At 33.8% G+C, this 27,769-nt stretch overlaps 1 protein-coding gene across 1 annotated transcript; it reads left to right on the top strand.

Annotated features, from left to right (window-relative positions):
* Positions 1–14,313: 14,313 nt before the first annotated feature.
* LOC120340988 (uridylate-specific endoribonuclease-like) lies at positions 14,314–24,660 on the top strand. Its single transcript, XM_078115765.1, has 9 exons — positions 14,314–14,397; positions 17,978–18,116; positions 19,296–19,378; positions 19,544–19,643; positions 22,212–22,411; positions 22,626–22,728; positions 22,797–22,929; positions 23,331–23,455; positions 24,227–24,660. Exons 1-9 carry the CDS (start codon positions 14,340–14,342, stop codon positions 24,348–24,350), a joined length of 1,065 nt encoding a protein of 354 aa, XP_077971891.1. The 5' UTR covers positions 14,314–14,339; the 3' UTR covers positions 24,351–24,660.
* The last annotated feature ends 3,109 nt before the right edge of the window (positions 24,661–27,769 follow it).

Here is a 27,769-nt window from a genome sequence, read left to right as displayed (position 1 = left end):
CCAGACGTTTTTGATTTCTTTGAAAGATTAATAATGGGACACTTCTACCAAACTCATCAACCATGTCGCTGTCTTCTCACGTGACCTATTGTGTTTTGGATAATATAAATAAAACAAATGTCAGCTTTAAGAGAATACATATTAAAAAAAAAGTGACACGCCAGGGCAGGGTCAAATCGTGTCACAAAGGGTCTATGTAAAATAGATATGACTCCCCAATTAAAAACCAATTTGTTAACCTGACTGAAACCTTCGAAACATGCAACAGCTATCTGACAGTGGTCGGGCCAAAAAAAACTTATATTAGATTAAAAGTAGGAAGAAGAATAAAATAATTTGTTTTTATAACATTTTTTCCATAGTCTCTAACTAGAATACACGACCACATATAAACTCCATACGCAATGCAAATCTCTCGCGATGATTTTCTTGCTTTGAATTTTTTTTTACTATTGTTTGTCCTATAATATTTAATATTCAATAAACAGATATTTAAGTTAATTCTAAAGTCGACAAACTCTTACGCTAACTAAATCCCGTGTGCTTCCTACAAATGTGAAAACAGTGACGCGTCAAAAATAGCAAATAGGCATTGCTAATCCACCCTTCTAGCAAGCTGGAAATACCTTCATAAGTATTCAGCTTTATGTTGTAACTCGATGTCAAAAGTACAATCGCACCTTCTTCATAGAGCTTTTGAAATAATAATAATATTAATATAAAACACTGCGCACCCCAAATGATAGTGTATAGGATTTTACTTTCAATATGCACTGACATATATGACGAGAATATCAATCAGAGACCGAGGACTTGTCGATCAAAAGTTAGGGGATCCCCCAAAACAGCGCTCTTACTCCATAGTGACACCTTGTGTCCCATCACTAATTAATTAATTATACGACATAATTCGCAAAATCAATAAGCTTCTAGTCCGAGATATGATGAATCTAGGCGAAAAATCTGGAGCAGATTCAATCTCGTTTTCGTGAGATATCGCGTGCATCTAACAGACAGACAGACAGACAGACAAATACCTTTCAACATACTTACCGATTAAAATCGATAAGTAATAATCGCACAACTTTACTCACTTTAATGTACACAGAAATTGATTGAGAACATTTTGCATGTTGTACCTTGATGTTATTTGATTTTCTAGTAAAAATCGAAATATCGAAATACCATATGGGCCTCGTCACTAAAAAAGTGTTACCCATTGGTTTTGCAACGCCATTTCCCATCCAACATTTCTCTTTGTGCCATCCCTGCACGTGACATTTGGACCTTAATTTCATTTTGGGGGGGGGGGGGGTTGGCGTGGGGGGGAGAATTCAGGAATGCCAGTCTATTGGTTGGAATAGGGCCCAGGGGTTCTCAAACTTTTGGTGTCGCGGAGCCCTTGAAAGGGTTGACTATTATTCACGGAGCCCCAAAATAAATGTTTAAATTGTTACTTTCAGATTTATATTCCTGAGCAAGTTAAAAGTACTTTACTCAATTTAAATGCTGAACCTTTTTTAATAGGGTTAATACAAGTCATAAATAAATCTTAATTCCAAACATAAATTATATATACTAAAGCTATGAATTTGACACTTGACAGAAATACTATCTTTTACTTTTTGACATTTTTGGAAGACTTAAAAGGCCGCTAATAATGTGCGCGATTGCATTTTGTTACAATCGCCGATTATTTCCTCAGCTTGGCGTGTTTTTGAACCTTTGAACATCTTTACGCCGGTGTTTATTCTCCCCAAATCAAAAATTTCCCTCGTCATATACATGTATTGTTACACAATGACGACGTTAATTGCTTTTTGTTCTCGTGGGGAATTATGAGTTCAATGTGAAAAACATGTTACCATATTATAGTCATCGGCGGCGAAATGCTAAAAATAGTAATAAATAAAGAGGTAAATCTGCAACTCAAATTTCTTGATTGAAAAGCGACATTCTAAAATTTTAAAACTAAAACTTAAAATGGAAGATCACACGTTTGGTTTCAGCAGACTCACATAGGATTGAAAACGCTTTTGTAGACATTGTAAATCACAAAATTTGTTGTTATGTTAGGTTTTCATCGTAGTAACTGCGAAATCGAAAAACAGTCAATTGTGCGCGCGATGTACCCTTTTCTCATTCTGAAACTACCAACGGAGCCGAATGCAATAAAATGTTCGTATTTTGCTCAGACATTGTGATATTTTCACGGCGATATCGTGCTTAAAAATAATCTCAAATGCGAAAGAACAAATCAAGTTTGACAAATCCCAAGATCGCAAAAATACGACTTCAATTTATTTACAGTTGGCAGTTTATCACATATTTTATGTTATTTTAGAATAGTATTCTTTCATTTTAGTAATCCTAATAGTAATCTCGAATCAAACGTGAGTAACGATGAGCACAATAACATTATAGCTGGACCATCACCTACTGGACCAATCGCTTTGAAATTTTCAATAGTTGAACATTAATTATTTCGCTAAAAGTCTATTACATTTATTGATTTTAAAAATTTATGTGCCCTCTATCGGTTTCGTTTTTTGGGATGACGTCATTAAAATTTAAAAATTGCGCTTCCTGTGGCGGTTCCTCTTTCGCTTAAGTTGATATTTTTGTGGTCTGCTGTGGTACGGTACCGGCTACTGTATCAAATTGCACACCGGTACCTCCTCCGGATGCATACATTTGAGCTTCGCTCTCTTGTTATGTTGATGTTATTGTTGGTATTTTTCTTGTTGTTGTTATAGAAAATCAACTACTGGACCTATTGTTTCAAATTTTCAGCGGTTGAAGATTGTATTTTTTTTTTGCTATAAGAATTTATTTTTATTTATTTCAAAATTTTTTGTAGGCTCTATGTGATTCGTTTTTCACTTCGAAATTTTGTGTGATGACCTTATCAAAATTAGTAAAAATTATTTGGAGCGGTTCAGCGATCTCTCGCGTGATACGCGAAAGTCGGAAGTTTTTTGACCGTACCGTGCAGTAGACTAATTAAGGCAAGGTATTCTATTAAGCAAGGTAGACTACTACTCCGCTTTGGCTTTCGTGCCCTTATATTTGAGCATCGCTATCTTGTTGGTATTTCTTTTCTTCTTCTCGTTGTGAAAATAATCGCTTCTCTCAATACCTACGGGGCCAATTGCTTCGAATTTTTAGGGCTTTAAGAGGTTGTTGTCGCGAGAAGGCTATTACTTTTATTTATTTCAAAACTTTTGTAGGGTTCGTTTTTCTATCTGAAGTTTATTAAAAGAATCCCCCTCGCAATCCAGGTTCAAGCCTAATCTCCCCGCATTGGACGTTTTGGCACATTGATCTTTCGCTATTACTTTTGCTGATACTACTAAAGTTACTTATCAACAAAACATTTGCTTATAGCCTGATTAAGGGAAGATTTTTATGATACATTTCTTGAAGCTCAATGAGAATTTTTCGTTAACCAATTATCCAAACCAAAGTTTGTCTCTTATACATAAAGCGTGCATCACACAAAATGGGCCTACGAATTGTTTTGTAAATTTCTAGTAAATCTTGGGTTCATTTTTGAAGTTGATATGGTGAAAAAATACTTTTTTCTCCCGAAATAATGGTATATGCGATTTGCGGTATTAAAATATAGTTGGGATTTTTTTTCGAATCTCCCCTAAGTTCAGCGTGATTCGGTATTTTGCCATAATTTAGTTATTTCAAATTGTCGAAACTCTTTTCTTAGTCACACTTTTATCGCCTCAGTCACGCTAGTTCGTAGATCATTTCAACAAACTCATATTCCGGTTACATTTTCCATTGTACTTGTCTCTTTGTCAATAGAAATAAGAATGTTCCTTCTCTTATGTATTCGACCTGAATTAGCATTTTAGCTAATTATCATTAGTGAACAAGGTGTGTTCCGGTTTTGGGGTTTAGGTTCGGAATTCGAGTTTGAATTGGAAAATCCGACTTGAGCCTAAAAAAGTGGGTCTTCAGAAAAAAAGGTTAACCAGAAACTTAAATAGTCATGGAAAATCTTTAGGAACTGCTATGGTCGCCTTATCAATGCAAATTGCTTCAAAAGATGGTATTTTTTATCATTCATATTGGTTTACACCAGAAATTTATGGATTGCTTAAAAAATCGCTGTGGTGGATGGGACACAAAGTACTTTTGTGTTTCACTTCTGGACCAATCGCTCACTAGTAAAAAACGGAAAAGTATTCTTCAAACAAAAGCATTTTATTTGTTGTTATCCAAATTGTCAAACAAGAATCCAACATTACAAAACTATATTTGCGTCTGTAACTTTGTACTGGCAACATTATTGCGAAACTTCAATCTCACAAAAGTCAAATGCCTCCAAGTAAGAACGTATTATGCAAGCTTTCAAACAAGACGATATATGGAAAATTTTTGTAGCAATTTTCCGAAAATGAGTACCTGCTGTATATAACTAATTTTGGTGGTAGCACAATTTAATTAAAAAAGTAGTGCTCATTGTCTATAAATTGATGGACATATGACAAAGCAATAGGGTTAAGTAACTGTAAAGTATTCAATAAAAATTTGAGTGCAAAAATGAACCACTGTACAATTATATAACCATCTCCATACATTATTAATACTATTGGAAACATATAGGATAAAGCACAAGAAAGCATGATCAGCTGTTAATTGGTGATTTAGAGTCTCTAGGACATTTATCCATGACATATTATATTAATCCAAGAAAAAATAATAAGAGCAACAATGGTAGATAGAAATCAGGTTATGTCAATTTAACCAATTCCATCGACGGCATCAATCTCGTTCTAGATTGCTTCAAAAATGTCTATACCAATTGTGTTTTTTTAAGTTATTGAACATTTTTTTCTTTTTTCGCATTCTTTTCCGTATCTTTTTGGGTGTTTGTACTAGCCCATGCCACTCCTCTGCTTTGGTAGATGAAGCATTATGGTACCTTCTATGGAAAAGTAGATAGTAGAATAAAGCACAACCAAAGATTGACAGTGAATATGCAATATTCCGTGAAGTTGTATTTCCATATATGTAAAAGTTACCAACGAACCGTACAGCCAGTTTAGATAAAACAAAATAAACGAAAAGCGCTTTTTTCAAAGCCCATAACTGCATTAATACATTTTTTGAAGAGCATACCCACAGCAAAGCAATAAACGAAATAGCAAACGAAATCTCGAGGAAAGTCGTCACAGTGCCGTAAAACGCAAGACAAGCACAGGTTGATAGATTTGAAATTGTTGTACATATCACAATTAATGTTCTGAACTCTGATATTTCATAGTTTTCGTATGGAATTTCAGCGTACGCCCTAGCTGCAAGATAGCAAATAAATGATATTGAAAAAAGTTCTGCCATAGCATTTATCGCGCCCGATGTATAAAAAATTAAATTTATCACAGCAGAGTTTTCAATTGAAGCTATCGTTTCCGCGTGTAAAATTCTGTTTAGGGTATTAACCAAAAATATGGGGAAAACAATACTTAACGTCCAAAACCCTTTTATTCGATTTTGCACTTGTTTCCTCTGACTTCCATTAGATTTTATTAGGCGGTATACGATTTGACATACCCTAAACATTGACATAACAATTGAGCCGAGTCCAAGCAAGGAAACACTCTTTCTAATAAATACCATATATGAGGTAACAACTAAATTTGGGCCAGTTTCGTATAATAAAAGAAGACATTTTATGCTAAAAGCCTCAATATCGTTTTCCCGTGTTCCCACATATATAAGATATATTTTTCTAAAAATCAATATCACCAATAACATGAAGCCGAAACATGCCGAAAACGATGATATGTATCTAAGTACCGTAGTGCGAAAGTTAATTCTTCCATTTAGATAGTTAACACTGATATGTAAAAAATTTTCCATAACCGATTCGTCATCAAATGAGCTCCACTTGATATCTTCTACGATGAAGACGCGATATCTCAAATTATCAAGTCTTGTCTTCCAGTTGAGAATAAAGGTAACAACCATGCATATAAGTCCACAAAGCAGTGACAACCGATTCCAAGTAAATAATGCCATTTGCTAACACTTTTATATCAAAATTGATGATATAAACTATGAAAAATGTATGTATGTAAGTATATATGCAGGCTATATCATAGAATCTATAAATCCAATGCGTCCGTGCAACTTGTCCTTACGAGCGGTTTTAAGTAGGTTTTTATAAATTTAAGCATCAGATAACCTCTCTTCATTTTCTCCTTTGAGAAATTCCAGTCTTAATCCAATATTCGAAATCCGTGAACGAGTGGCCCGAAATAGATTGTTACTTTATAGCAGCCATGTCTTTAATGAGAAATCGATGCCGATCTTTTATTGTTATTCACAATGGAACATCTTCAATTACGCCTAGACGTTTTTGAATTCCTTTGATAGATTAATTATAGGACACGTCTACCAAACACATCAACCATGTCGCTGTCTTCTTGCGTGACCTATTGTGTTTTGGATTATATAAATAAAACAAATGTCGGCTTTAAGAGAATACATATTAAAGACATTGTTACGCCAGGGCAGGGTCAAATCGTGTCACAAATGGTCTATGTGAAATAGATATGATTCGTAGTTTGTTAACCTGACTGAAACCTTCGAAACATGAAACAGCTATCTGACAAGGGTCGGGCAAAAAAAAACTTATATTAGATCAAAAGTAGGAAGAAGAATAAAATAATTTATTTTTATAACATTTTTTCCATAGTCTCTAACTAGAATACACGACCACGTATAAATTCCATACGCAATGCAAATCTCTCGCGATGATTTTCTTGCTTTGAATTTTTTTGTTTACTATTGTTTGCCCTATAACATTTAATATTCAATAAACAGATATTTAAGTTAATTCTAAAGTCGACAAACTCTTACGCTAACCAAATCCCGTGTGTTTCCTACAAATGTGAAAACAATGACGCGTCAAAAATAGCAAATAGGCATTGCTAATCCACCTTCCTAGCAAGCTGGAAATACCTTCATAAGTATTCAGCTTCATGTTGTAACTCGATGTCAAAAGTACAATCGCACCTTCTTCATAGAGCTTTTGAAATAATAATAATATTATTATAAAACACTGCGCACCCTAAATGATTGTGTATAGGATTTTAGTTTCAATATGCACTGACATATATGATGAGAATATCGGTCAGAGACCGAGGACTTATCGATCAAAAGTTAGGGGATCCCTAAAACAGCGCTCTTACTCCATAGTGACCACCTGTGTCCCATCACTAATCAATTAATAACTCGCTAATTATACGACATAATTCGCAAAATCACAAAATCAATCGGCTTCTGGTCCGAGATATGATGAGATATGTTTTCGTGAGATATCGCGTGCATCTAACTAACAGGCAGACAGACAGACAGACAGACAGACAGACAGACAGACAGACAGATCAAAATCGATAAGTAATAATCGCACAAGTTTACTCCGTTTAATGTACACAGAAATTGATTGAGAACATTTTCCATCAAAATAACACTGGACAAGTGTTTCTCATTGGTTTTGCAACACCATTTCCCATCCAAAATTTCTCTTTGTGCCACCCCTGCACGTGACATTTAGACCTTAATTTCATTTTGGTGTTTTATTTTGCATTGCTCAACCTATAAGGTGATTATTGCCATAAAAAGCTGTCTAATATCATATGTACTCTTAGGGCCACTTGCATAGTTGAGTCCTGGAGTCAATAAGCGCGTGGATATATCTGCCTAGCCGTACTACTAAATGTTAAAAAATTAAAAATTCGGTTTTCTCTTTTGTCATTATGTATTATTTGTTTAAGTTTGGTCAGGTATGTAACACATGCAACCATCGCCTTTGTGATTGTTGAAGATGTAGGTAATAAATAACTGGTGCTATCATCTAGCAAGGAATATGGAGTGATATTGTGCGAGTAACACCAGAAATACTTGAAAAGCCCGGTCCCAAATAGACCATCCAACATTTGTTGCTATGACCTTATTGCAGTATCGCAGTATAGTAATGGACATCAGTGAGTCAGTTTTTTCAGGCAGTTATACACAATTCAATTTATTTGTATGACTATCACTCAAATGTTAGCTAAATAAATAAAACCAGACATGAAAATAAAACCTACAACCAACAAAATCCCGGAGCTCAACGACAGAAGTGGGCTCACTAAAAACTCAGAAACAAGAGAGCGACAGGGGGATTTAGAAATGTCAGACTATTAGTTGAAATAGACAACCAATTAGGCTCGATTAAATATATTTGGAACTTTGTGTGTTATAAAGCATGAAGATAATACGCGCAATTGATTATAGTATCAAATTTTGGACATACCATCAGTTTATTTAACCAAATATGACTGTACTACGCTTATAAAATTAAATGATTATCGCAAGACTTGCATGGCGGTGAAAAGTAGAAATTGCGAAAGACTTTCCTAGAACACAACCTAGTGTCCATAATTAAAATGAGGGAAAATTTCTCACAGAAGATGCGACAGCAATCAAAGTGGAAATATATAATTTTATACGCATTTGTTCAATCATCAATAGAAGTTAAGCAATAGTCGTTTTTAGAAACTCGGATAAATAAATGCACCTGTGTATACTTTTTCGAATAAAATATAATAGTCGAGTCTGCCTACAAAAACCATCAGAAACTGCAACTGCATAATCATACACCTTCGATGTAGAATGACTTATGGACTTTGAACATCCAGTCCAAAGAGTTGAATTCAAGGAAACAAACTTCAGGGGTGGGTAAAATATTAAAATTAAGGTTAATATAATTTTAGAAAAGCATTCAATTTTTAAGATTCATAGGTAGAAGTAAGTATGTGAAGATCAGATAGAATGTCCCAATTTCGAGTGTCCAACTGTTGATAAACTCCTGGGCCGACTCTGACTCGTAAGCCGACTTGATTAGACTTAAAAAATCTCTATTTTATTTTATTCGTAGTTTTCCACAATACACAGAATAAAATTTCTAAAGACTCTAATATTGAACATATATATATACACATTGATCAAACAAGGAATTAATTATTGAAAACGTGATCTCGTGATTCACGTCATGAACAGAAACTTTTATTAACTTAATACGTGTAATTATGCACGTCGTACAAATGGAAATTAATGTCTAAATAATTCAATCCTTGTTTGAATATCCTGAAAAAATAAAAGACAGAACAAAACATATTTCTGAAAGCTGAGGTTGTTTAATTTGTTCCTACGAAAATCATTATAAAAATTTTGGGGAAAATTAATTTTGTTTTTATAATTTTTAACTCCAATTGGGGATTGGTGCTATAATTACATGGCGGGGAAATAGGGGAAATAATTTATTTCTCTGGAAAGTTTGACAAGCAAGCATTTGTTGTATTTTTAATTTGCAATATTGTTCTCGATTGTCTATTCAATACGTTTTCGTTGTTTTCGAGAATACTTATGTTTATATGAGTTTTTAGGTTTTTTTTTTATGTTGTTTACGTTTTTGCTTTTTTTTTAAAGCCGATTTCAGTTTGTTGTTATCAGATCGTAATCGAGTAACTGAAGTATTACAAGGTCTTCTATGGAAAAATACGTAATAGAAAAATGCACAACCGGGAAATTGAAATAATCGATGAAATGATCGTAATGGAGTAACTGAAGTATTACAAGATCTTCTATGAAAAAATACGTAATAGAAAAAAGCACAACCGGGAAATTGTAATAAATAACCATCTACTAATGAAATTATATCGTTATATTCCACAGCATACGTTGAATACCCTGAGCATAGTATGGACAACACAAAATACCAAAGTAGTATTGTTTTAAAAGCATAAAGCTTCTCGAATACATTCATTGAGAATGTTGTCCACCAAATTCCAGTAATCGAAATAAACATTGAACAATTCATTAAATTCGACACCCTTCCGTAGTACAACAGACAAGAATAACATGCCACAACATCAAAGGTCGTGCATACGACAGATATTAGTGCAAGTTCCGATATTTCATTATGCCTATATGGAGTTTTGATGTAAGCTTTATGAGCAAGATAAAATATAAAAGTAGTTGTAAATAGTTCGCTCATAACACCCACAAGTTCAGAAAATACGAAAAATGAATACAAAAGAAAACTATTTTTAGGTATTAATCGTTTCGGATTCACATTTAGAATCCCGCTCACCATATTAGTTAAATATATCGAGAGAACAAGAAAAAAAATTGAAAATCCCATAATTCGATTTTTTTGGTATGTTGTACTTGTTATGAAACGCTTCATAGCGCAAAATGTGCTGTAAGTAGACATTATAATTGAACAAACACGTAACAATGATGGACGTTTGTTTCTGATTTCAAAATATAAATTTAAATTTACAAACAATTGAGGAATAGTTTCTGTTATCAACATCATACATCTTATACTAAAAGCTTCAATATCTTTCTGCTCGGATCCCATGTAAATTAAGTATACAAGCCTGGGAAGAAGTATACTCAATATAACAAACCCATAAAAAACAGTGATATATGATATTATACCCAGTACGACTGTGTTAATATCAATTCGCCCTATTTGATAGTTGAAGCTTATTTCCGCAAAAACTGACGATACTGTGCCATCGAAAAACAAAGGAACAGCGTCGACTGTGAAATCTTGCCAAGCAAAATGATAAAAGTTTGTATTCCAGTTCAAGCCGAAGGTGAAAAGTACAATTGCAGTTTGATAAATCCATGAAAATCGATTGGAATTTTTAGTTGACATATTTCCCTTCCTTCACACAAGGCTGTAAAGATAAAAAAATAAATAAACAGAAATGATTTAGTTAAATCTGTCATTCTTTTACCATCGATACAAAGTTTGTAAAAGTATTTTGGTAAGAAAGTTCAGCTCTTAGTAAGACTCAATTTATTTGCAGGTAGCTATATAGTTTATAAAATCTACCAAATTCTTTCCTAGTTTACCAAAATTATGATAATCGAGTGATTGTATTCGTTGGCCGACGTACATCTATATTCCTCGTATTTTCACAATAAGAGTCAATAAGTATGACTTCAGAGATTTTGGATATTCCACTCAAATTAGAATTAAATTATTCTAGAACTTCTCTGACTTTCAACTATTTATTCCTTCCGTATTTACTAATACCCATCCTACGTTGAGACAAGAGCTGAGATAAGATTCATGGTCTTTATGACCTTATGCAATATGCGAAGTTTGGAATGATGTCACTGAGCGAATAAAATGTATGCAATGGTCATCTTTACCGGGTCTACACCACTATGTCTAGTGGCCGCTCAATCTCATATGGTCCTAAATGCTAATAACTAGATGCTATTACCCACCTAGTTCTTGTTCCCAGCTTGTAAATTAAGTATGAAATAGGTGTTTCTGATTTTTACCGTACTTACGACAGTCGCAGAACAAAAACTCCTAGTCATGTTGCTCTTCCTTTTCAGCTACTATATAGCATTCATTTACATCAAAAAGCTTCCCCTAACCAAAGACTTGCCTCTCATTAGGAATGGGACACGTGCACCAAACACAGCGACCACACCCCCGTCTATGATACTTCACATAATGTATTGTTCCTCTAACAATATGAACAATACAATATTCTGCCGCCTTTGTAACACATCACTGAATAATATGTTGTAACATAGACTCCCTAAAATCCCCAGATTCGAAAATTGATCTTCATGTGATACTTTAATATACTTCCGAAATGAACAAAAGCATGATAGGTTTACCGAAGGTGTTCAAAAACGTTATTTTTGATAATACCGTATAGTTTTAACCCTTTCTCATTCCTTAGCAAATTTCAAAAAAATATTTTAGTTGAGTTACTGATTAATAGGTCGTCTTCGTCATACTTGCATTCGTTTCGTGACCGTTTTGGTGTTTGTACGAGGCACCCCTGGCACGTGTGCCAACGACGCCTCAGAAACTAGATCCTTCCCCTTCGCCTTCCTTAAATAAAGTTTCAAGTTTTGTCAAAGTTTCAAATTGTCATCAGGGAAAGGAATACAAGAGAAAAAGCGAAATATCGCGAGATTGGAAAGTCATTTATGAAAATTTGCCGTGCTTCAAAAACCTTGCAACTGCATAACTTACCATTTTTTAATCTGCATATTATGTTTGTAAATCTCGGTTCTTTGTTATGATCTTCATCGGACTTACATTTTCTTAAAAATTAACTCAATACCTATTTCAATCAGCAAACCATCATTTTTGAGGTGTACAAATTGAATTTTGGCTAAAATGTGTTTCACTTTTTGAGGAAATTTTCTTAGGGCTTTTCACATAAATCTTTGTATAGTTAGTATATATATATAATATGGACAGAACTACATAACAAAACAGCATTGTATATTTTTTTGAATCACGGTTAAAATCTTATAGACACGAAATGTAACAATTAATCGTTTTTGTATTATGCTTTTGTTACTCTTGTTGGACACGAAATACATACACATACTACATAGGAATCGTTTTGTTATTATTATGTTGTTGATCATGTTGTTAGTATTCTTCAAATTTTTTTTTCTTGTTGTGAAAAATCGCTTTTCTCATCACTACCGAACCAATCGCTTCAAAATCTTCAATGCTTTAACACTGTATTTTCGCTAAAAGGCTACTCCTTTTACTGATTTCGAAAATTTCTGTGACCTCTATTGGGTTCGTTTTTTTGGGGGGGAGAGGGAGGATGACGTCATCAAAATTGCGCTTATTGTAGCGGTTCCTCTTTTGCGGTACCTACTTTGGGTACATATGCTGTTGTTCTTGTTGGTATTTTTCTTGTTGTTAGTATGGAAAATCAACTGGACCTATTGCTTCAAATTTTAGTGGTTAAAGATTGTATTTTTTGCTAGAAGCATTTTACATTTATTTATTTCAAAACTTTCTGTGAGCTCCATGTCATTCGTTTTTCACTTCGCAATTTTGTGTTCCTCATCAATAAGAATTTTTTGGAGCGGCTCAGCGACCTCTCGCGTGATAGGCGAAAGTCGGAAGTTTTTTGACCGTACCGTGCAGTAGACTAGGTAAAGGCAAGGTACTGCAAAAGACAAGGTAGACTACTGCTTCGCTTTGGCTTTTGTACCCTTATATTTGAGCATCGCTTTCTTCTAGTATTTTTCTTCTTCTCGTTGTGAAAATAATCGCTTTTCTCAATAACTACTGAATCAATGGCTTTGAAACGTTCAGTGCTTAAAGATTGTTGTTGTCGCGAGATATTGGCTTTATAAAAATAAATTGTAAAAATATTGTTACGCCAGGGAGGGGTTAAATGATATTTTATTTTAACTTTATTTATTTATTTAATTTTATTTTACAAGTTAAAATTAGTTTGTTAACTCGACTACTGGACTTGTGAAGTAAAAAAACTTTGAAACAGGTAACAGCTATCTGACAGTGGTCGGGCGGAAGAAAACTTATGTTAGATCAAAAGTAGGAAGAAGAATGGAATATTTTGTTATCATAACGTTTTTACTATCGTCCACCAACTAGAATACACGACTACATGAAACTTCATATATATTTGGTGCAAAGCTCTCCGATCGCAATGAGTTTCTTGACTTAATTTTTTCACTATTGTGTTCCCTAAAACATTTGAGTATTCTATAACCAGATATTTGAGTAAGTTCTGAAGACAGAAAAACTCATACGCAAACCAAATCATATGTACTGTTCTCATAAATGTGAAACAAATGACGCACCGAAAATAGTATTGGCGTAGCAAGAGAGGTTGAAGAATCGCCACAAATAATTTGTATCAAATTTCAAGAGGTCAACACAAAAAAATTCGAAGCCCGTAGTAAGTTTGCTAAATAGAGGTAATAAACTCCTAGTTGAATGTCGTTCTTAACGTGACATTTACCCTGCATTTTGGTGTTTCATTGTGCATTGCTCAACATTTCATCTTATGTTATCAATTCGTCGTCTTACAGTTCCTTTACAAGTTTTCATGAATTGGCATGGTGGAAATTTTAGGCGTCCTACCTCCAACTCAAAGCGATCCACGCCGAAATGCGATGCCACAAAATTGGTCATGCTTCAACGAACAAAAACCGTTGCCAGTTTACTGACATGCAAAATACTAACAAAATACTACTAAAACCATGGCCGCTAAAAATACAGCTAAAATAAATTTTATTTCCATTCTTGGTCCGAACATAGTTTACAGAAATTAAATTCGCATACGCGCCCAAATTAACGAAGCTTTCCAATTATGGAATAATGAAACTTCTTCAGATGTTGCATAGCCGCAGGTGCATATTTTAAATTATTCGAAAATGCATAAATAATTATATTGACAAAAAAAGTTTTAGACAAACAAACGTTTTTGGCATACAGTCGAAAAGTTAAAATGTTGCGGTCATCGTTCCTGATATTGCTTTGGATAACGTGCTGGACTCAAGCAAACAGTAAGAAATTACGATTTTATTTTATTGTTGGCTCCCATATAGGAGAGAAAAAATAATAATAAATTTCCACGTAGATTAACTTGCATTAGTTAACAACCACCCTTTCTAATTAATTTGGATTAGCGATCTACCATTTATTAAATAATTTTTTTCGTAAATATACAATCAGTTGCTATATGGTTGTTCAGAATGAATAGAGTAGCAAATATATTGTATTAAAATAAAGTTCCATTTCAATTACACGGGATAGTGTTAAATGACTTTATTGAGCTAGCGTTTTTTCTGCGTCTTAAAATATTTTAACTGTTTCGGAGTTGTTTGGGGTATTTGAGTTTACAGTAGTTTATGAAGCATTTTCATAAAGTTGTATTGATATCAATAATCATATCGTCACGCTAATAACCGAATTGCGTAAGTCATTTTTGGCGGTTGCGAGTTTTTCATAAAATAGGTATTTATGAAATGCTGCGCACCTGTCCGTTAACTCAGGTTTTATTTTAAGAATTCCGAAACCCATAAAAATAGAGATTTTGTATGATATGCAAATTTGTTCAATTGTTTCGTCATAATGAATTATCATTGTTAACGCAGGACTATTGTGACGTCACAAAGGCAAAATAACCTCTGCGAAGGATTTTCGAGTTTTTGCATCTCCGATTCTAGCTTAGCGCTTATAAATTTCAATTTATGCCACAGTATAGAAAGGCGTGCACTTGTGATATTCACTGTCTGAGTCCAACTCACCTTGGTTGGCTTTTATATAAGGGTACATTGCTGTTTTATTCTTTATATTTAACTTATTCTTATTTCGGTGGATGCGCAGAGCGTGTTATATTGATGAAATATATATATATTTTTAAACATAAAAAATAATGTAATTGAAACAGATTAGCTATTTTGGGGATTAGACATCGTATATACTAAGAATTACATTCGTTTTTGGATTGTTTGGTTTTCAGAACTGGTACATATAGTCAAGTTGCAAAATTGCGTATGTCCCCTAGTCATAGACACATTTCTGCCTAAGTCACAGTGCGCCATTATGACGTCACATGACTGCGTCATACAAATTAACTTAAATCCGCCTACGATCAAAAATTTGAACTATGGCAAATTATTGACTCTCAATGGCATAGCAATATCATTAGGAAGTTTTTTACGTTTTTCTCAAAACTGCTAAAAATGACTTACGCAATTCGGTTATTAGCGTATATATATATCGTTCATTAACTTGTAGAATGTGTAACTTGTAGAATGTGAATGTTTCTACATTTTCCATCTAAGCGTACCAAACTTATAAAACTACTTACCGGAAAGATATTTAAATCGTGGACTTCAAACATAAAAAATCGGATTCGTTATAGAATTTCTGATTTTCAACCACAACATAACATTTTGAAATAGTGATTGAAATCGTAGCAACTCAATTAAATCGTTTTTTTTTTCATTTCTTACCGTATATCGGTAAATTCGATTTTTACCCAGAATTGCCTGTTCGGGGGGCCTTTGATGCTATCATCACTCTCATAGTAAGCGCACTCTCTCAGAAAGTGAAGAAGACGTGTCTCTGAGCAAAGTTACGGGCAAGCGCTAAAATTCCAAGATTTACCGACACTATATGTTAATTATTCACCATGCAGTTCTATTGAATACACGCTGGTAAAAATGATAAAACTATATTACTGCTTGGAGTGTATGCCAGCTTTTAATAAACCTACTTTAAGTTTCTAATAAATAGTTATTTCGGTGTGCTGATATATTCCATGCTACAACCAATCGCAAGTTTGGAATTTATTGCGAATCATAAAAACAACATTCTTTTGAACGCAATTTTGTGACAAAACTATTAAAAATTGATTCGTTCCGATGCGACAAATGCCTGCGGGGTTCATCGTGATGACCATTTTGTTGTGCGCTTATTGAATATTTGAAATAAAATTGATGACATGTAGTTTTTGATCAAATATTAAAAAGAGATAATTGTAAATTCCATAACACATTTTCGATCATCACAAAAACAATTCGGCACGCTTTTCTATTGAAACAAATATCTAAATAGGTAATAGTTACTAGAAAATAGTGGCAATAAAATTGTAACGCTGAATTTAGGGGGAAACATACTATCACAAAGGTATACGAAAACAAAAGAATATAGTAAAAACTAAGGCAATTGTATATGAATGTATGATTCTTCAAAATTCAATTAATAAAATACAGTACATGTTTGACAAATTTTAATATTTTAACACATTATATTTACAATAAATACCGTATTTCCCGGCGAATAAGTCTACCCGGTGAATAAAACGAGACCCGTTTTTAGAACTGAAAAATGGGTTTTTGCCTATAACCTGCCAATAAGACGGGTAGTAAAATTGCATCAACATCGGAATCTCAAATTACCATGCATGCAGAGACATTTGAGCGGTCGCCACGTTTGCAACCACGCGCATTGGTTAAAATAGCCTATAATGACTTTTCTTGTAGCGTAATATTCAATCTATAACAACTACGAGAATTCAAACTGTCTTTCAATTTCAATCTAATTGTGTTCAACCTAACTCGCGATTGCGTCCACCATATAAGAACATTTTCAATCTGAAATACCTGGTATTTTGTATTTTATAGTACGAATTCAGTAATAAGGCGACACCAAAAAAAAATATCATTTACGCCTAATAAGACGACCCTCCCAAAATCAGGCCAAAAATTTGGGTCTAGAAAAGCGACTTATTCGCTGGGAAATACGGTATGTATGTTGATAAATGTATCTATTAAAATATCATTCATCAATAATGAACTGTACTTTTGTACTACGAACTAAATCATTCTTTGTGTGCCAAGGACAGCAAGATATTTTCAAAAAACGGTAAAATTTGTGTAAATAAAGAAGAAGAAATGCAAAGCCTCTTATAAGCCAGATAATTAGCTTGACAGCACTTCATATTGTTTCAACGGCCACTTTTTATAAATGCCAAGTTGCCCGAGGCCTATGGATATACACAGTTTATTTATATAAAACAAAAATTAAACCAAATAGCATAGGCCAAAGTGGTAAGCGATTATTGGCCTTTCAAATGAGTATGATTCGAAAACAAAAATGAAAAATTAAGCCTCATTCTGCCAAGTATCCTTTTTACAATCTTATTTTAGATTTCTTGAATTTTTCAATGTTCAGGAACACGTAAAAGTTGCTGTTGTATGAATTCTGTCTGCGATACCGCAGTTAGTTATTCTTAATATTTTATTAGTACCAACCAAATATCGAGTCGTTCATTTATTATTTATGATAACGATGAATATTTAACACCATAAACCAGCATTTGTTTTTGTGTATATATTTTAGCAATGTTGTTGCCTTGGACCGAACACGCTTGTTCATATAATTTTATACGAAGTTAGGATTTACCAATGAACCGAGGGCGTCATCGGAGAATGTTTTATCTTTAATGCTAAATATCCTTAGAAACGTATTTGTTTGTGATTACCCGATTTATTAATACATCTACACGTTGCTATTTTGTTTTATTAAAAAAATTATTGATACAATACTATAACATTGAATATTTTGTTATTTCAGGCGAGTATCCCCAAAGATTTTGTGCAGGAGAATGTGGAGGCCTGTACAACGTTACAGCAAAATGTCAGTGTGATGATGCTTGCCCGTTCTTTGGCAATTGTTGTCCTGATTATATTTCAATTTGCAACGACAATAAACCGTACGTATTAAACACTGAGTAGTTTTGATAAGAATCAGTACTCGAAAAATCCCACACATATCGGGATCGCCTTGACTTTGAATTCAGCTCAGAAAAAAATTGAATAATATTTTCAAGTTACCGTTATAGAATAGACGTTGTAAAGCTAGGAAACAGTAATTAGATGATAACAATATGTAAACTTCTTATGTAGGATCTTCAAATATAAAAATCTACCTGCGCAAACAAAACTTGCAGTAAGAGGCGTATGGAATCTGAAATCTTGAAATCATATTAGGCAATGTAATTTAGCACATTATACTGAATTATTTGAATCTTACAATAAATCAAGCACGAATATCATCTAAAATTTAAGCATTAGCAATGTATGTGTGAGTGTGTGTTTTTGGCACTGTACTATATTATACGGATACTGGTGCTATATAAATTTCAATCTCAAATGAGTTTCAATCATTTTCAATTTGCTCTAAAACAATTTTTCCAAAACATGCCAGTAATTTAGATAAATTGCACAAACAGCTTATATTTCACACGTTCCAGAATCAGATGAAATTATCAAAAATAATATTGCCGTAATGTGTCAAATTTATTTTGAGACGTGACTAACAGTCCTATTTTTAACGTGAAAGTCGTTGAAGTATTTTGTAAACGCGTAAACATTATCAATATAATTGTGTTTCGTAGCTTATAGGATTAGATATTAGTGTCAAGAATAACAGCTTTCACATTCAAATATCATAAATTCAAAATTGATCTTTTGGCACGAAGTGGTAAATCGTCGTTGTTAATGTTTTCGTGGGGCGGCTTTTTGGTGCGAAAAAAATCGCCTTTCTCCGCAATAACAAACTAATCGATTTCAAATTTTCAATAATTGAAAATTGTGTAGTCGCCTGAAGGCTACATCTTTTAATTTTTCCATCTTCCCATGAAATTCGATATTCCTCCGAAATTTTGCTGATTTATTTCAGTTCATGCGAATACTGTTATTCGAAAATTGTGGCCGCATACGTCACGGTTGTCCAGAGTTAATTTAATGGACCATATATTTTCTCTCTTGTTCATGCATAAAACACAATCACCTGCACAGCGACCAAGTGGTTTCTTAATGAGTACTTTGGTCATACAATCATGAGAACTACTTTACAATAAACCTCTTCCTTACCAAACTGCAATTTTTAGGTTTTCTTGCTCTTCTTCGTGCAAGTCGACATCAAAAAACATATTTTCTTGCGAACAATGCATGTTTCACAGTGATACGTGTGGTAAGTTTATGGGTTAATTCAAAATGTTTGTTAATCTAATATTGGCGATATAGATTCTATTTAACTTCAAATGAAATAAACATTGGTTTCAACTTTAATGTACGATATTAGTTAAGATATCTCGTTTTGCCAAATTGTAATACATATACATACTCGTGATATCAGTTACAGACGATGAGTTACACAGTGTCACTTCATCTTTGTGGGAATATAGAAGTTTTGTTGCTAATGATTTGGACATACAAGTCGACAGAGACGGCGATAAGTAAGTTATAATATATCGTAAAACTAAAAAGTAATCGAAATACGAAAAGGCAAATAAATAACTATTTGTATTTGCTTGGCCTGGCCTCGGTTGCATTTGCTTGATTGTCAACTGCTATAACTGTCGATATAGAAAGCCAGTTTTTCATGTTATATACTATTAGTCATGTCCAATCTAATCCATTACCCAGTCACTAACTCGACTGATCATAGTGGCGACATAGGTTACATTTGGTTTTAAGCCTCATGCTCAAGCTACCGTTGAGAACACTGTCGGACACCAAAAATTTCGTTTTATCAAGATTTATATAGATAGACACGTGAGTGAAAGATTTTTCAATGCCATGGCCTAAACAGAATAATTAAATTATTTAACTCTTTGAACTCTGACGGCTCTGAGCGAAGTTACTCGCTCACCCTGAAGGTTCGCGGCGCCGTATTGGTTGAACAATAAAATAAGTCTAAATACTGGCTATTTGGCACGCTTGTAACTTTTTACCAATTATAGGTAGTACGTTTCGAGACATTTCAATCGAAAGGAAATTTTATCGTGCATTCAGAATGTATTTTCCATTTTGAAATACATTTTGTCAAAATTAATAAAATTGACCCTAATCTAACAGTCATTTTTCTGCATGTATGTGAGTTTTGGCTTGAAATTTTGTTAGTTTGGTCAAAATATACTGCCAATATTTGATGTTCATAAAGAGTTTTTTATAAGCTTTTTGTTGATATTCGAATTACTATTGTGGCTGCCATATAACCAATTTTATATTTAAATATTTAATTGTGTATCATTGTGTCGGGTGAACAACATCGATAAGCGGCCATGACGCACTGTTTACGCAGCTACGCAAAAGCCGATCACGTGACTACCGTCATGAAGATGTTGATAAGTACGTTCGAAACGTATTGCGTGGCAAAATGCGCAAGATAACTTTCACGACGACGTTCTCAGCGGAACATCGGTCGCCGAGTTTCGATATGATATTAACCCTGTATGGATTGAAGTACCGACGTCGAGTAATGCGTGCAGTAATAGCGAAGTGAAGTTAATATCGTCATATAAAATTTCACGTGGAAAATGTTTTATTCGCCCATTAGTATCGTTCAAATATCAACCAAAATAAGTACTTACCTGCTCTGCAGATCAAAATATCTGATTTTACGAATGTTAGGCGAAGCAAGTGGATGGAATAATATCTGAGAGCACTAATACTGCAGAAAGAGCAACTCTTATTCCAACAAGATCATATCCGTCGCCAGAACTAGATACCCCACCGCAAAACGCCAGTTCTAATAATAGATGCGTCGTATGCAGCAAAATTTACATTATTGCCAAAAAACCAATCCAGCTGCTAAAGACAAAGCGTTGCTGAAACGATGCGAGACAGTATATAAGTACAAATACTGTAATGAGTACCTATGTATAGGTAACGAAACCAACAACCATTGTATAACTGGCACAACAAAGTGCAATATTGGATTTAGTCTGCCTAATATTTTCATGTTCTTCATTGTTCCGGGCACAACGAAGTGCAATATTCAATTTAAAATTTTTAGCAAGCAGTCTTTTATGCACATACATTTTTCATGGTCTTTATTGTTCCGTTATCCGCTAATAAAATCACAATCTTGTTCATATTGCGTATACGTAACCACAACTTAATGGGCTTGAGCGGGCAGTCAAAGTCAAATCGTAGTGCGAATTTTGAATGCGTAGCATCGGGTTAATTAATTACTTCCTGCGGACATTTAAATAATAACATCTCGACGTAACGTTATTGCGGATATCGTCACGTTTAGTTGCATTTGCGTAATATGCGTAAAGTTGTGCGTGACGAGACGTTGCCTCTCTCCAAAGAGAACATCAATTTGACGCAGCGTCGCTGTTAAATCTACAGATAATCTAATATATTTGGTCATAAAATTTGAATGGCTCATCGTAAAATCGTTTTGGATACGTATATAAAAAGCTATTCAAATTCTCCACATATATTGCCGATTGAATATGTGGCTATTTAGGCAAGAAGTCGAAATTCTTTATATTAAATATTTGTTATCATACAATAATTTCATACGCACTTTCAAATTGCCAATTTTACTGAAACATCGTATATTAGAGCACCGATCATCACAATATAATTAGTCCCAATAACGAGCTTTCATGCAATATAAAATTTATTTAAATACTCATTGTGGTTCTTGAGATACGAGATCATAAAGTTGATTCCCGCCGACACGAAAAACAAGCCGGTAAACCGGCTTGCCGGGGCACAGAGCGTACTCAAACAAGCCGGTAAACCGGCTTGCCGGGTTCAAGCGGTTAAGATACTTTTCGTACGTCAACGATAGAGTGTCAAATCATGAAGGTTTTGTTCAGTTATCATCTATTTTTGATCATAGTGGCGACGTAGGTTACATATGGTTTTAAGCCTCATGCTCAAGCTACCGTTGAGAACACTGTCGGACACCAAAAATTTCGTTTCATCAAGATTTATATAGATAGACACGTGAGTGAAAGATTTTTCAATGCCACGGCCTAAACAGAATAATTAAATTATTTAAGATACTTTTCGTACGTCAACGATAGAGTGTCAAATCATGAAGGTTTTGTTCAGTTATCATCTATTTTTGATAATTATGAACAAGATTGGGAAACGAAAGAACCATACGAGTATTTAGAGCGTAAGGAAGAAGTTCGGCTTATCAACTATTTTGTGCAATCAAAGATTGGAAATATGGTCTACAAATTTTTAAGAAAGAAGGGCAAGTATTTTTGAATTATATATTCGAATATTGGAGGCTGTTCTGAAACTGTATCTGTTCAAGACTATGTTGTTGAAAATTATAAACTGTTTTCAAAATATATCATATAAATGGCTTGTTTTACCATTTCTTCATTTTTTTTAAATAATGCTAATAACATGTAAAAAAAAGCCTTCAAAAAAGTAATGTCATCAATGCATATATAATTTCTCAGGCCTTGCAGGTTGCGGTTACAAATGGGAATTCAGGCATCTACTCAGAAGAATGTGGTCGTTTAAATTTAAAAGGCACGGCATGTTGGAAAAAGGATCTAATGGGTAAATCTAGATTTTTTTTGTGTAAAATATCGCCAGGTTGGAGAATTATTAATTTGCATGATTTACAGGTTAGAAAACGTCTTTGTGGGGGAAACTCACAATGGAGCTGGAATTGGGTTAAATAACTGGTATCGCGTTTATCAACTCGAGAAATTTGGTGAAATCAAGTTGCAAACAATCAATAATACTGAATCACGACAGGTAGGATGAATCATTAATGCAATATGTTTGGATTCAAATATGCTATCGTTTTATTTGTTTGCAAGAATGAAAAAGGGAACCACTTTTGCCTTGCGCTATTTAATCTGATATGAGTGCAATTTTCGCCAAAATCAATATGATTTTTGTGATAACACATATAAGTTATGTATATATTAAATATTGCATTAGAACTTATCAAGCCTAATCCTGTCTCTAGAATCAAAATTTCACAAAATGAGCTTGCCAAAAAGGTGGTATATATAATATATAGCATATTGGATTCGTGCAAATTTAAATTTTCTGTGGGTGAATAAAAATAGGAATGAAATATGTCGTATATCTGAGTACAAAAAGGTGGAGGCAATATAATTTGAACCTTTAAATTCCCCATATTTTGTCAGCGATTTCAAAGGTTAAAATATGACTGGAACGGAGCTACCGGAGTAACTTCAATATTTGTTGGTGCTTCACCGGAATGGGAATTTGCTATATATACTTTGTGTCATCTAACAAGATCTGACAGAAGGTAAGAATATAAATAAAACAAGAGAGCTACTACACGTAGTGGACATAACGATCGTTTCAATATTATGTTGTTCTTGTTCTTGTTGTTATTTGACACAGAATAACACACCTAGTGGAAATATTAAAAAACCGCTTTTCTCTTCAAATACTGGACCAATTGCTTTGAAATTTTCAGTGGTTGAAGATAAAAATTTTCCCCAAAAGGCTATTACTTTTATTCATTTTAAATATTTCTGTTAGCTCTATGAGATTTGTTTTTGTTTGCTATGACGTCATTAAACGTTCTGCGGACATCGGACGCCATTTTGTGTCCTACTGTACTGCTTCGCTTGGTGTGAATATATTTGTAGACTGTGATCTGACGGTACGGTGAACCGTACTGTACTGCGAACAGACGTGTTCATATATTTGGGCGTAGCGTTTCTTTTAATATTTCCACTAGGTGTGTTATTCTGTGTCAAATAACAACAAGAACAACATAATATTGAAACGATCGTTATGTCCACTACGTGTCCAATAAGATTTCAAATATTGAACATTGTAGGATTATGTTAATTTCAACTAACGAGTTTAGTCTGATATCACAGTCAGGCCATATTTACGAGAAATCTTTTCGTTGTTAAATTTGTGTTGGTACTAGTCAGTTTTAATCACAGCTCAGTGCCCGTGCGTTGACAGTCGACATTTCAAGTATTTTAGCCCTTAACATTTCACGAAAATGCCGTTTTTCATCAATAAATGGATATACATTCATCACTCATTTTCATTTTAGTTGTTGGATAACTGCAAAAGACCAAGATGGCAAACCATTCAAAGTTGAGATAAAATCGGAATACATGTACCATGTTAATATGAACAATGAACTCAGTCATGTGTCAAATGTTTTTGTATTTTAATCGTTGTATTTGATATATTTGAGTACGTTTTATATAACTTTTCTCACAAATAACTCAGGATATCCATCACATCCATCTCTTTGGAATTGTGTACATTATTATGTTCGTAAATTGAGTCTGTCTGTTTTTTTTTTTTGTTTTTTTTTTGTGAAAACTGGCTCTGTCTACTGTATAAATTCTGAGCTACGTTTTCAGTATATACCTCATTCAAGAAATCCCTTAGCAGAGTACACTACAAATAGCTGCTACCTTAAATGTAATAGACTGACGAACAGAAAATAGAACCAGAGAAGCTGGCAAACTGGAAAAAGATAATAGTCGTCTTGCTTTCAAATGATAGCTTTGTTATATTCAGAACAGAAGTAAAGTTTTAGATGTTTAGATTTAAAAAAGATAGAAAATAAAAAAAAGTTTAGCATATATACAAGTTGCCAGTAACGTTTTATAACGTTGATATTAATATTAATATAACATTATTGTGTTTGGCCGTGTCAGGCTATCTGATAATAAGATAAGACAATCAAATAAGAAAATCGATAAATAATGTCAAATTAAAGCTTGGGAGTTGGGACACTCCTGAAGCGGACCTTTTCTCTCGGCGATGGGGCTTAACGTAATAAGCGTTATGAATATCCTTGCCCTCGCCCGTCTGAATACCATGCGCTGGTTTGCAGGTTCGAAGCAAGTCCATGCTTCCGAAAACAAATAGCTATCTAATCCCATACTCGACATGGAATGGTAACCGGACGAGAGGCCGTTGTTCGCCATATGGTTAAGCCGTCTTATCGGCTATCTATCCCACCGAAAAAAACTAACGCGAACTTACACGAAAAAAAAATTGCTGACTTTAGATAAAACTCAATTTTGTGGTCGCTAGTGTCTACTTCACGCTTTTTAAAGCTTGAAAACTTGTACGCTTAGAGAACAAAAGCAATGTCAGCTCTTCTTCCACATATCTGCCCGAACCTTCTTTAAAAAATACTAAAAAAACTGAAATCACTCATGTTGTTAGACTTGGTTCATGGTTCAGCAGATAAATAAACTACAGCTCATAGAATTGCAGTTACAGAGACAAACACCACATAACATAAAGTAAAAGACATCATATACAGAGCAATTAAAAAAAACACTAGAACATTTACAATAAATACAATATCTAAAATATTCAGTCATTTATTAGTTATGTTTAACCGAGGCGCATTTGTGGGCCGCGGCGCCCCATTTGGGAATCTCTATGATAGGATATTCTGATTTTGTTCGTATAAAAAAAGCAAAAACTTGAATAAACCTATGTACATTCCGTTCGTTCACATTTTATTCGGATATCGAGGCCAAATTTCCGGAGTCGGAGTCACAACTTTATGACTCTGCATAGCAGTACGATACATTATCTAACATTCTAACGTTATAAATTTCAAGTCCTACTGGCTTTGTGGCCACCGTTGAGCTCGCAGAAATTTCGTATAACAAACACAAGGGCTGATGAAAATATAATTATATTATGGAAATACAAGACCAAGCTTTAAATACAATAATTTAGATGATAAAATAGTGTTTGAAAAACGGAAACCAAGCGAAAAATGCATTTCCAAAATACAAAGTTTCTAATATTAGTACAAGTTTTAAACAATATTTATCAAAATCCCCCAATAACGGCAGCATCAAGATACATTCGGAGAAAAGAAGAACTATTATAGATGCAATTTCATCATCGCAAAACAGAAGCAGCGCGTTTTGACTTGACCATATATAATACGGAACATGGCATGTCTTCTTCAATTTCATGAACAATGTAGATGTGACCTATTTTAAAGTGATTTAGTTTTTCAACTAAATTTACCTAATAATGGAACAAATATGTTTTCTACATTTTCATACATCGATGATGTACGTCTATCAAACTTGGAATAAGTTTCGGAGAGTATAAAATAACAGAAAACATTTTACGCCCTCTCGTAGATTGTTCTCAAAATTTTGAATATTTATCGTTTTTGTAAAGACTATTTCTCGAAAACCGCCAATAGAGGCAGCATCGCAATTTATTCGGAGACAAGAAGAACCCTTACAGATTCGCGATTTTGTTATGGCAGAACAGTAGGAGTACGATTTGACTCGGCCATATATGATACCAAACATAGCGTATATTTCTCAATTTTATGAACAATGCAGACGTAACATATTCAAAAAGGTTTTGTATTTCAACTAAATTTACCTAATAAGGGAAATAGTATCTTTCTTATCGTGTAATACATTGATACTGTACGTTTATTAACCTTGGAATAAGTTGCGGAAAGTATAAAAATAACAAAAAAACATTTTAAGTCATGTCGTGGACTCTTTTCAAAATTTGAAAATTTATCGTTTATGGAGTCGCGATTTCTCGAAAACCGCCAACAAAGGCAGCATCAGTTTTGCACTGTTCTGCTATAATGAAATCTAATCCGTGAGTGACCTTTTTTTTGCTCCGAATGTATCGAGATGCTGCCTTTATTGGCGGTTTTCGAGAAATCACCCCTTTAAAAACGATAATTTTTGGAAATTTTAACATAAATCCACGAGAGTGTGTAAAATGATTTTTGTTATTGTATACTCTCCGCAACTTATTCATTCTAAGTTTAATAGACTTACAGTATTGGTGTGTGACAAAGAGAAAAAGATAATTGTTCAAATATTCATGCATTCAAATGCTGCCTTTATTGGCGGTTTTCGAGAAATCGCCCCTTTAAAAACGATAATTTTTGGAAATTTTAACATAAATCAACGAGAGTGTGTAAAATGATTTTTGTTATTGTATACTCTCCGCAACTTATTCATTCTAAGTTTAATAGACTTACAGTATTGGTGTGTGACAAAGAGAAAAAGATAATTGTTCAAATATTCAGTAAATTTAGTTGAAATACCTGTTCTTCCATGTTGAAATCGAATCTGTAATTATTATTCTTTTTACCGAATGTGTCGTGATGCTGTCTTTATTGGTGGTTTTTGAGAAATCGCCACTCCATAAACGATAATTTTTCGAATATTGAAAAGCGTCCACGAGAGGGCGTAAAATGTTTTTTTTTGGTATTTTATACTTTCCTCAACTCATTCCAAAGTTAATAAACGTACAGTATTGATGTATGGCAAGGTGAAAGATATTATTTCCATTGTTAGGTAAATTTAATTGAAATACAAAACGGTTTTTAAATGTGTTATCTCAACATTTTTCATAAAATTGAAGAACATACGCCATGTTTGGTATTATATATGGCCGAGTCAAAACGTGCTGCTACCGTTCGGTCATAATGAAACAAAATCTGTAAATGTTCTTCTTTTCTCCGAATGTACCTGCCTTTATTGGCGGTTTTCGAGAAATTGCCCATTCAAATATCAATAATTTTTCTATATTTTGAAAGAAATTCACGAGAGGGCGTAAATTG

Source organism: Styela clava, chromosome 1, assembly GCF_964204865.1.
Source record: "Styela clava chromosome 1, kaStyClav1.hap1.2, whole genome shotgun sequence".
NCBI lineage: Eukaryota > Metazoa > Chordata > Ascidiacea > Stolidobranchia > Styelidae > Styela > Styela clava.
This window is presented reverse-complemented; position numbering and strand designations above follow the sequence as displayed.

Excerpts from the sequence above, each read along its gene's own strand:
- LOC120340988 (XM_078115765.1), top strand. The coding sequence starts at position 14,340 with ATGTTGCGGTCATCGTTCCTGATATTGCTTTGGATAACGTGCTGGACT. Across the intron at positions 18,117-19,295 it reads ATTTGCAACGACAATAAACC|GTTTTCTTGCTCTTCTTCGT; the intron begins GTACGTATTAAA and ends TGCAATTTTTAG. Across the intron at positions 23,456-24,226 it reads CTAACAAGATCTGACAGAAG|TTGTTGGATAACTGCAAAAG; the intron begins GTAAGAATATAA and ends TTTTCATTTTAG.